At 46.0% G+C, this 12073-nt stretch overlaps 1 protein-coding gene across 2 annotated transcripts in view; it reads left to right on the forward strand.

The window, feature by feature from the left end:
• Positions 1 to 12073, forward strand: part of LOC134949223 (flavin reductase (NADPH)-like) — a 148579-nt gene that overhangs the window by 23430 nt on the left and 113076 nt on the right. For both annotated transcript variants that reach the window (XM_063937689.1, XM_063937688.1), the window contains exon 2: positions 8593 to 8754. In XM_063937689.1, the coding sequence (XP_063793759.1) occupies positions 8593 to 8754 (162 nt within the window). The remainder of the gene's footprint in view (positions 1 to 8592; positions 8755 to 12073) is intronic.

Below are 12073 nucleotides of genomic sequence, written 5' to 3' on the forward strand. Positions count from 1 at the left end.
CTAGAACGCTCTGCTGCATTTGACACAGTTGACCACTCTCTTCTCATACAAACACTACAATCCCTAGGTCTTCAGGACACAGCCCTTTCTTGGTTCTTATCCTACTTATCTAATCGCTCTTTCAGTGCCAGTTTCTCTGAATCCACCTCCGCTTCCTATCTCTATCAGTTGGAGTACCGCAGGGCTCAGTTTTGGGCCCTTTGTTTTTCTCAATCACATCTGTTGGTAAACTAATTAGCTCTTTTGGATTTCAGTATCATCTGTACGCAGATGATACTCAAATCTACCCATCCTCCCCAGAGTTGTCGCTCTCTGTATCGGGCCGTGTCACTGAATGCCTCTCTGCCATTTCATCTTGGATATCATTTCACCACCTCAAACTTAATATTTTCAAAACAGAATTAATTATATTTCCACCGACCAATAGTAGTCACCAACCTGATATCTCTATCACTGTTTAGATCTCAACAATCAATCCTACCCCACAAGTTCGCTGCCTAGGTGTCATCCTTGATTCTAAACTATCCTTTGTTCCTCACATTGAATCTATCTCAAAGTCATGTTACATGCATCTAAATAACATACCCAAAATATGACCATATCTTACAAAAACACAGCAAAAACTCTGATCCATGCTCTCGTTATCTCCTGCATTGAATATTGTAATAGTCTTCTTATTGGTGTTACCATACAGAGACTCTTACCACTACAATCCATTCTGAATGCAGCTGAGAGGCTAATCTTCCTCTCTAGGTGTTCATCATCTTTGGATCCACTCTGTCAGTCCCTCCATTGGTTACCTGTATTTTACAGCATTCAATCAAAAATACTTTTACTCACACACATTAACCAAACTACAGTAAACCAACTTACAATTCTTCGCTTATCTCAAAATATCTCTCAACCCAACCTCTTCACTCTGCACGATATCTAGGTCTCTCATCCAGATTCATTATTTGCTCCTATTCTCGATTGCAGGAGTTTCTTTGTGCTGCACACACTCTGTGGAATCCCCACACACAATAAGTTTTCAGGGAACGCTTGAAGGTTTGTAGACTAGAGCAGACTAGTCTACAAACCATCAAGCGTTCCCTGAAAACTCACCTCTTCAGGCAAGCTTGTAAAATTCCGGAACTGCCCACATAACCTTTATAAAATTTCTCATCCAATTAAATCCCCACTGTACAGTAGATACCTTATTGGGATGACAGAAGATTATTCATGTTCGGATCTCAAAGGACTGAATTAATGCACTGTTTTATAGATGTGTCTAGTAATATGTAGAGTTTGGACTCCGGTAACGGGTTATGTTAACCGTCATCTAGTAAATTGCCTACCTTTAACTTCTGAATGGGCAATATTTGGTATCATACCCTAAGGCACTTGAGTAACACAGGGGGCTTGGAAATAGTAATAGCCATATTAGCTGTAGCGAAAAAATTTATTCTTCAAGTGTGGATACAGCCCACGACATTAAGTTTTCTATTTTTTTAGGAAAACGTTTTCATGTTTTTAGAATGGAGTTTTTGGAGGCCTCGCTACAAAAGGAGAGGTTTACTGAAACATTTTTTCCAGGCATGGGAATGTTACATAATACCCTATCCTAGTCACTTAAGGAGCAGGTTTGTAAGTGTTTTAGGAACATGCTATAGTATGAGACGTGTATATGAGCAAGACACCCCTCCCCCATTTTCCTCAATGATAATTAGTTCATGGTTGATCTACGTTGTGGTGAAATTTTTTCTTAACCATGAATGGAAGGAAAGTGTTTGACATGGATCCGGTTTCACACCTGTGGCAAATAATAAGAATTTACTCACCGGTAATTCTGTTTCTCGTAGTCCGTAGTGGATGCTGGGAACTCCGTAAGGACCATGGGGAATAGCGGGCTCCGAAGGAGGCTGGGCACTCTAGAAAGATCTTAGACTACCTGGTGTGCACTGGCTCCTCCCACTATGACCCTCCTCCAAGCCTCAGTTAGGTACTGTGCCCGGACGAGCGTACACAATAAGGAAGGATTTTGAATCCCGGGTAAGACTCATACCAGCCACACCAATCACACCGTACAACTCGTGATATGAAACACAGTTAACAGTATGAAACAATAGAGCCTCTCAACAGATGGCTCAACAATAACCCGATTTAGTTAACAATAACTATGTACAAGTAATGCAGATAAACCGCACTTGGGATGGGCGCCCAGCATCCACTACGGACTACGAGAAACCGAATTACCGGTGAGTAAATTCTTATTTTCTCTAACGTCCTAGTGGATGCTGGGAACTCCGTAAGGACCATGGGGATTATACCAAAGCTCCCAAACGGGCGGGAGAGTGCGGATGACTCTGCAGCACCGAATGAGAGAACTCCAGGTCCTCCTCAGCCAGGGTATCAAATTTGTAGAATTTTGCAAACGTGTTTGCCCCTGACCAAGTAGCTGCTCGGCAAAGTTGTAAAGCCGAGACCCCTCGGGCAGCCGCCCAAGATGAGCCCACCTTCCTTGTGGAATGGGCATTGACAGATTTTGGCTGTGGCAGGCCTGCCACAGTATGTGCAAGCTGAATTGTACTACAAATCCAACGAGCAATAGTCTGCTTAGAAGCAGGAGCACCCAGCTTGTTGGGTGCATATAGGATAAACAGCGAGTCAGATTTTCTGACTCCAGCCGTCCTGGAAACATATATTTTCAGGGCCCTGACAACGTCTAGCAACTTGGAGTCCTCCAAATCCTTAGTAGCCGCAGGCACCACAATAGGCTGGTTCAGGTGAAACGCTGACACCACCTTAGGGAGAAACTGGGGACGAGTCCTCAATTCTGCCCTATCCATATGGAAAATCAAATAAGGGCTTTTACAAGACAAAGCCGCCAATTCTGATACTCGCCTGGCAGAAGCCAAGGCCAATAACATAACCACCTTCCATGTGAGATATTTCAGATCCACGGTTTTTAGTGGTTCAAACCAAAGTGATTTTAAGAAAACTCAACACCACGTTGAGATCCCAAGGTGCCACAGGAGGCACAAACGGGGGCTGACTATGCAGCACTCCTTTTATAAATGTCTGAACTTCAGGTACTGAAGCTAGTTCTTTTTTGAAAGAAAATCGACAGAGCCGAGATCTGTATCTTAATGGAACCCAATTTAAGGCCCATAGTCACTCCTGCTTGCAGGAAATGCAGAAATCGACCTAGTTGAAATTCCTCTGTTGGGGCCCTTTCGGCCTCACACCATGCAACATATTTTCGCCATATGCGGTGATAATGAGTTGCTGTAACCTCTTTCCTGGCTTTAGTAAGCGTAGGAATTACTTCCTCCGGAATACCCTTTTCCTTCAGGATCCGGCGTTCAACCGCCATGCCGTCAAACGCAGCCGCGGTAAGTCTTGGAACAGACAGGGCCCCTGCTGCCGCAGGTCCTGACTGAGTGGCAGAGGCCATTGGTCCTCTGATATAAATTCTTGAAGTTCTGGGCACCAAGCTCTTCTTGGCCATCCACGAGTATCGTTCTTACTCCTCGCCTTCTTATTATTCTCAGTACCTTTGGTATGAGAGGCAGAGGGGAGAACACCTAAACCGACTGGTACACCCACGGTGTTACCAGAGCGTCCATAGCTATCGCCTGAGGGTCCCTTGACCTGGAGCAATATCTTTTATAGCTTTTTGTTAAGGCGGGACGCCATCATGTCCACCTGTGGCCTTTTCCAATGGTGTACAATCCTATTGGAAGACTTCTGGAGGAAGTCCCCATTCTCCCGGGTGGAGGTCGTGTCTGTTGAGAAGATCTGCTTCCCAGTTGTCCACTCCGGGAATGAACACTGCTGACAGTGCTAACACATGATTTTCCGCCTATCGGAGAATCCTTGTGGCTTCTGCCATCGCCATCCTGCTTTTTGTGCCGCCCTGTTGATTACATGGGCGACTGCCGTGATGTTGTCTGATTGGATCAGTACCGGCTAGTTTTGAAGCAGAGGCCTTGCTGGCCTCAGGGCATTGTAAATGGCCCTCAGATCCAGAATATTTATGTGTAGGGAAATAACCTGACTTGACCAAAGTCCCTGGAAGTTTCTTCCCTATGCGACTGCCCCCCAGCCTCAAAGGCTGGAATCCATGGTCACTAGGACCTAGTCCTGTATGCCGAACCTGCGGCCCTCTTGAAGATGGGCACTCTGCAGCCACCACAGTAGAGATACCCTGGTCCTTGGAGACAGGGTTATCAGCCTATGCATCGGAAGATGCGATCCGGACCACTTGTCCAACAGGTCCCTCTGAAAAGTTCTTGTATGGAACCTGCCTAATGGGATTGCTTCGTAAGAAGCTACCATTTTTCCCAGGACTCGCGTGCAATGATGCACCGCTACCTATTTTGGTTTCAGGAGGTCTCTAACTAGAGATGACAACTCCTTGGCTTTCTCCTCCGGGAGAAACACTATTTCTGGTTTATGTCCAGAACCATCCCCAGGAACAGTAGACGTGTCATAGGAACCAGCTGTGACTTTGGACTGTTTAGAATCCACCTATGCTGTTGTAGCACTTTCCAAAATAGTGCTACCCCGACTACCAACTGCTCCTTGGACCTCGCCCTTATAACGAGATTGTCCAATTACGGGATAATTACAACTCCCTTTTTTTTTTTTTTTGAAGGAGTATCATCATTTCGGCCATTACCTTGATAAAACACCCTCGGTGCCATGTACAGTCCAAACGGCAGTGTCTGGACTTGGTAATGGTAATCCTGTACCACAAATCTGAGGTACTCCTGGCGAGGATGGTAAATGGGGACATGCAGGTAAGCATCCTTGATGTCCCGGGATACCATGTAATCCCCCTCGTCCAGGCTTGCAATAACCGCCCTGAGCGATTCCATCTTGAACTTGAATTTTTTTATGTTCAAGGATTTTAAATATAAAATGGGTCACACCGAACCATGCGGTTTCGGTACCCCAACCCGTGTGGAATAGTAACCCCGTCCTTGTTGAAGTAGGGGCACCTTGAGTATTACCTGCTGGGAATACCGCTTATTAATTGCCTCTAGCACAGCCTCCCTGCCTGAGGGAGTTGTCAGCAAGGCATATTTTAGGAAATGGCTGGGGGGAGACATCTCTAATTCCAGCTTGTACCCCTGAAATACTACTTGGAAGAAACAGGGATCCACCTGTGAGCGAGCCCACTAATTGCTGAAATTTTTGAGGCGGCCCCCCACCGTACCTGGCTACACCTGTGGAGCACCCGCGTCATGGTGTGTACTCACAGGAGGCGGGGGAAGAATCTTGATTCTGGGAACAGGCTGACTGGTGCAGCTTTTTCCCTCTACCCTTGTCTCTGTACAGAAAGGAAGCGCCATTTGACCCGTTTGCTTTTCTGAAGCCGAAAGGACTGTACCTTTTTCTGTGAGGAAACCTGAGGTAAAATTATTTCTTCCCAGCAGTTGCTGTGGATACGAGGTCCCAGAGACCATCCCCAAATAATTTCTCACCCTTATAAGGCTCTCTATGCGCTTTTTAAGTCAGCATCACCTGTCCAGTGACAGGTCTCTAATACCCTCCTGACAGAATGGACATTACATTTATTTTGGATGCCAGCCGGCAAAATATCCCTCTGTGCATCCCCCATATATAAGACAACGTCTTTAATATGTTTTTATGTTTGCCAACTATTATCCCTGTTTGACAGGGTCACCAACCACGCTGCAGCAGCACTATCTGCAGGTCTCAGTCTAGTACCTGAGTGTGTAAATACAGACTTCAGGATAGCCTCCTGTTTTTTATCAACAGGTACCTATTAAAGTGGCCGTATCCTAAGACGGCAGTGCCACCTTTTTTGACAAACGTGTGAGCGCCTTATCCACCCTAGGGGATATCTCCCAGCGTAACTTATCCTCCTGGCGGGAAAGGGTACGCCATCAGTAACTTTTTTATAAATTACCAGTTTCTTAACGGGGGAACCCACGCTTTTCACACACTTAATTTATTCATCTGATGGGGGAACAAAACACTGCCTGTTTTTTCTCCCCAAACCTAAAACCCATTTATAGAGGTTAAAGTCAGAAATGTATAACACATTTTTTATTGCCGGGATCAAGTCCCGGATTGGATTGTGTATATGTCTCCACCTTGTCGACACTGGAGTCAGACTCCGTGTCGACATCTGTGTCTGCCATCTGAGAGAGCGGGCGTTTTTGAGCCCCTGATGGCCTTTGAGACGCCTGGGCAGGCGCGGGCTGCGAAGCCGGCTGTCCCACAACTGTTACGTCATCCACCCTTTTATGTAAGGAGTTGACACTGTCGGTTAATACCTTTTACCTCTCTATCCACTCTGGTGTCGGCCCCACAGGGGGCGACATCACATATATCGGCCTCTGTTCCGTCACCATATAAGCCTCCTCATTCAACATGTCGACACAGCCGTACCGACACACCGCAGACACACAGGGAATGCTCTAAACGAGGACAGGACCCACAAAAGCCCTTTGGGGGGACAGAGTGAGAGTATGCCAGCACACACCAGAGCGCTATATACTGCAGGGACTAACTGAGTTATGTCCCCTATAGCTTTATATCTATATATATAATGTATACTGCGCCTAAATTTAGTGCCCCCTCTCTCTTTTTTTAACCCTTGTAGACTGCAGGGGAGAGCCAGGGAGCTTCCCTCCAACGGAGCTGTGAGGGAAAATGGCGCCAGTGTGCTGAGGAGATAGGCTCCGCCCCTTTTTCGCGGCCTATTCTCCCGTTTTTTATGGACTTCTGGCAGGGGTATTTACCTCATATATAGCCCCTGGGGCTATATATTGAGGTATTTTTGCCAGCCAAGGTGTTTTTATTGCTGCCTCAGGGCGCCCCCCCCCAGCGCCCTGCACCCTCAGTGACCGGAGTATGAAGTGTGTGAGAGGAGCAATGGCGCACAGCTGCAGTGCTGTGCGCTACCTTGGTGAAGACTGAGTCTTCATGCCGCCGATTTTCCGGACCATCTTCTTGCTTCTGGCTCTGTAAGGGGGACGGCGGCGCGGCTCCGGGACCGAACATCAAGGCTGGGCCTGCGGTCGATCCCTCTGGAGCTAATGGTGTCCAGTAGCCTAAGAAGCCCAATCCGGCTGCAAGCAGGCGAGTTCGCTTCTTCTCCCCTTAGTCCCTCGCTGCAGTGAGCCTGTTGCCAGCAGGTCTCACTGAAAAGAACAAATTCTAAGACTATAACTTTCTAAGAGCTCAGGAGAGCCCCTAGTGTGCATCCAACCTCGGCCGGGCACGAAATCTAACTGAGGCTTGGAGGAGGGTCATAGTGGGAGGAGCCAGTGCACACCAGGTAGTCTAAGATCTTTCTAGAGTGCCCAGCCTCCTTCGGAGCCCGCTATTCCCCATGGTCCTTACGGAGTTCCCAGCATCCACTAGGACGTTAGAGAAAGGACATTAATTTGTATCCAGCGATATAAGAATTGTATGTAATGTCTACATGTATATTGTAATGGAGTCTGTGACACAAAATGGTTTCCAACCTGTCCTTTAAATGTACCCATAGTTACATAGATATGGGAGTAGAGGACACTGATGTCTATAGTGGGGGAGTCAGAGGTTAGTTTATGGCTCTTACCATATCTAACAAGCTATAAAACGACATTACAAAAGCCAGGCCAGGCCAAGAAACCTGACTTCTTGAAACTTAAAAGAAAGACAGTTGTTGAAAGTGAAACCAAATAAAGTCTGGTTGTTACTGCCCAGGTACACAGCATTGAGAGAGTTAAAGAAAGGATGGGGGGCCTGCAGCTATGAGGGGGCTATATCTGTCCCTCACACACACACACACACACTGTTTTGTTCATTCTCTGAGGGAAGCGGCCAGGAGCTGGGGATGCACCATATATCTTCCATTGTGAGATCCCTCCACACAGTAGGCTAACTGAGGTTGAGTAAGTTAGGCTTCTGAAATTATTCTCTTTTTGTTTATTGAGACTGCTAGTAACCTGTATATCTTTTCTAAACTCCTTATATTCTTTGTAATCTTTTTACCATTGTAAACCCAAAGATATTTCTTGATTATAATAAACATATAATTAGATCTGACTGCTGTGTTCTTGAACCCAAGTCAAGCCAAGTGAAGTACGTTACCTATGGTTTTCATGAGATATTGAGATTGGTGATCACAGGTGAAGCTAAAGACACCTGCAACGTCCGCAATACGTTGAAAAGTCTTTGCTGGTGGCAGCGGAGATTCGCACGGCGCTGGCGCAACTCTCGGATTGGTGTATCCGGAGAGTGAGGCGGCCGGGGTCCGTGACAACACCTATTAATCTTCTTTCTTGGATGACACCATTCCGAGACATGCTGTTAAATTATTCTTATTATATATTGGATAATTGCTCATGGTGTATGTTATACTGTATTCATATTGAATTTACGTCTTTGATATTATGTGTAGCTGTCATGCTTCAATAAAAAAAAACTTCCCTTAAAAACACAAAAGTGTAAACTTTTTTTGCATTTTATAAAAAAAACTTTTATAAAACTCAAATTCCAAGGTAACATAAGGAAGAAAAACAGAAATGGTAAATGGACTATATTGTGAACCTTAATTAGTAAATAGATACTATGCCTCATTTACAGGGTACAATGTGTCTGTCCTGGTGTTGGATCCCGCTCCCCTCCCTACAGATAAAAAACTGGCGCGGATCGTTGTGGGGGATGTGCTGAATAAGAGTGATGTCTCCAAGACCGTGGAGGGACAGGATGCTGTCATAATTGTACTGGGAAAAGGAGCTGACCTAGGTAAGGAGGGTGTGGTGCTGCTGATAGAAAGACGGCTCCAATAGATGCATATTGCTTTGTCATGATAATAAAAAGAATTGTACATACATGTCTTGATTGTGAGCACTTTGGGTTGTTCTACACCATACAAAACATAACTTTTGACCGTACTACACCATACAAATCTGAACACAGTCTGGAGTGTGTAGCAACGCATTTCACCAGTGTAACTTTCTGCATCAGGCAATAAGGACATTACTACTAAACTAAATGCTCCCAATAAATCAGCATATAGTGATTCCGCTGAAAACTCACGTTACTATGCAATTCCCTCTCACATTTAAGAATGTTAAAATATCTCCATAAATTATTTAGAAAAATACATATAGGGCCTGCTTCAGAGCTGCACACTAGGCGGCTGCATCGCATGCTTTGGGGATCCTTGCCTGTAATAAGAGTCGTACACGTCAATGCCACACCTCCCTATCCAGAAGCTTGTCAAAGTGTTCCTTATCACTATGGGGAGATTTCTATTGGAAAAACAAACATTATATCAGGCCCATTATGTACTGTATAATAATAAATCCCATTCCTAAAATTACAAACCTCCATAATACATGGATCTGTAAAGAGGGCATTACGTCATACATGTCATTATCCGCTTTTTATAACAGTATCCGTGTAAACCATCCAGTATAGAGGCTGTGAGATCTGATAGCAGATCCGGGAAGCACCTCATTTTTGGAGGATGCAATCACTGGATCCTTCATACATATGCTGTCATACAGAGGGGTTAATGACCTTCTGGTTCTTATTCCATATTTGTCTTACATTCAATATTTTAGATTTTGGGTCTGATTAGATTTGGTGCTCTATTTACTAATCCTTGGAGAGAGATAAAGTGAATGGACAAAAAGTTCCAGCCAATCAGCTCCTAACTGCCATGTTACAGGCTGTGGGCTTAATTCAGATCTGATTGCTGGGATGCGGTTTTTGCTGCCCTGCGATCAGATAGTCGCCGCCTAATGGGGGAGTGCATTATAGCTGTGCAAGCGTGCGATCGCATGTGTAGCTGAGCTGCTTTGTAGTTTCTGCGCAGCCCAGCACTTACTCTTCCAGTGCGATAGAATCCTGTTGATCAGGGTCGGAGCGGACGTCAGACACCCTCCCTCAAAACGCTTGAGCCCGCCTGCGTTTTTCCGGACACTCCCTGAAAACGGTCTCTTACTGTCAATCACCTTGCGAACGCCCGTACGAATGGATCTTTCGCACCATCCCATCGCTGAACACGATGCCCGTTCTAGCCGTCTGGCGTGCCTGCGCATTGCGGCTCAGACGCATGCCGGATCTGATCGCCCGCTGTGCGAAAACGCACAGCAGCGATCATATCTGAATTGCCCCCTGTGTTTGAAAAATGACAGGTAGGAGCTGGTTGGCTGATACTTTATCTCCATCCACTTTATCTCTCTCCAAGGCTTAGTAAATAGACATCTTGGGCCCATATGCACCAGAAGCATACACTGAAAAAGACTGAGAAAAGTGTACCTACATGTGCATGTTGTGTTCATAGTATCAGAGCAGAGATTATTGACTTATTTATGCAAACCACCACTTAAACCACTATAGCATTTGTATATAATACCATTTTTTTTGTACAAAAAATAACAGTATGGACCCTCATTCAGCTTCAGGTGCAGTTTTGCTATCTTAGCTGGCTGTGATCACATGCTGCGGGCTGCCCAGCATCCAAATACCGGCCAGCGAGACGATCGCAAGCCAGGCTGCGAAGGCAGACGCTGGGCAAGCATTTTCCCGGTTGCAGCGGCCGTGTGTGAAATCACGCTACCGCCCCAAACCCGTTTTCATTGCCATGCCTGTCCAGCGCCGCGTCACCACCCCCTGAGTGCTGCGTTGCCACCCTGTGAACGCATCTGCCTGTTGTGGATCGCATCTCCCCAACCCACACACGCGCAGTGTGTGTCATGTGCGTGCACACTGCGGGAGAAGATCAAGAGATGCAATCACATCTCAGTACCGTCTGATGCTGAACACCTCCCATAATTAGCAACACCGGTAGATCTTTTAAAATGTGTCAGACAGTAATTAATACACGTGTGTGCACCAACTAGGAGGTCTTAAAACATGCACTGGGGTGCTCTGCTATAGCCCATCTACAGTGTTAATTATTAATATTGTAATATGTACATACACTGTATGTCCAGGGCAGCGTCTCTGTTCCTCGGGTGGTCTTCAGTATGCCGGCTGTCGGGATCCGGGCGCACAGTATACCGGCGCCGGGATCCTGACAGCCGGCATACCGACACTTATTCTCCCTCGTGGGGGTCCACGACCCCCCTGGAGGGAGAAGAAAATACCGTGCCCTTAGCGTGGCGAGTGAAGCGAGCCCACAAGGGGCTCATTTGCGCTTGCCACACTGTTGGTAAGCCGGCAGTCGGGCTCCCGGCGCCGGTATGCTGGTCACCGGGAGCCCGACCGCTGGCATACCGTAGTTCCTCTGCAGATTCCCCAGCCTTGCTCCAATGCTCCGGATTGGGGCCCTCATCTGATATAAAGCATTCAGCTCAGGCAGGATGTCCCTACTGCCACATCTAATGGCTTACTGTGATCGCCCTGTCGTATGTGTCAGAATTATGACATACAGTACATTGCGCTTTGTATGATGCATGTTATAGCTGCTTCATGCTGATTATGCCCTCTTTATGGACTGGCCACATGCACTCTTACATCAAGCAGTTAGAGGTTTTTCTTCCTAGGATGTATTTCTAGGGGAAAATATATATATATACTGTATATACTCCTAAAAGTCCACGTTACAGTAATGTCTCAGCAGAAAGCTGCTAATAAAATGATACTGGCACTAAGTGAGTGTGGATCTTGTGACATTGAAGAACAGAAGTGTGCAAAGGTCACGGTGGCTCGTCCTGTATTCAAGGTTGTGTGGAACCTGCCTGCCAACTACTGGCACAGTATGAGAAGCAAGCGGAGGATTTTACTCCAGTCCTGGGACTTAGTAGTTTATCATTTAGTGATATGATGAACCGTGTCTCTGCTTATCAGCAATTTACTGAAATACTTTTGTTTTTGTATTCTTCTGTAGTTAGGATCTTGTGAAAAGCAACCAACTTATTTTGTACGTGTTTTTTTTAGCAGTGTTCGCTGTGATTGGGGTCAGTTGTCCTTTAAAATGTGTATCTAATGTAGATCCACTAGGGGGAGCCAGTGACTATTGTTTTGCAGCGTTGAGCTATATATACAGGCAGTGCGTGGGCTATAATTCTAGAAGTTTACTGTGGTGTATTTTATTATAGTTAATCCTCCT

This window comes from Pseudophryne corroboree, chromosome 8 (assembly GCF_028390025.1).
Source record: "Pseudophryne corroboree isolate aPseCor3 chromosome 8, aPseCor3.hap2, whole genome shotgun sequence".
Taxonomy (NCBI): Eukaryota; Metazoa; Chordata; class Amphibia; order Anura; family Myobatrachidae; genus Pseudophryne; species Pseudophryne corroboree.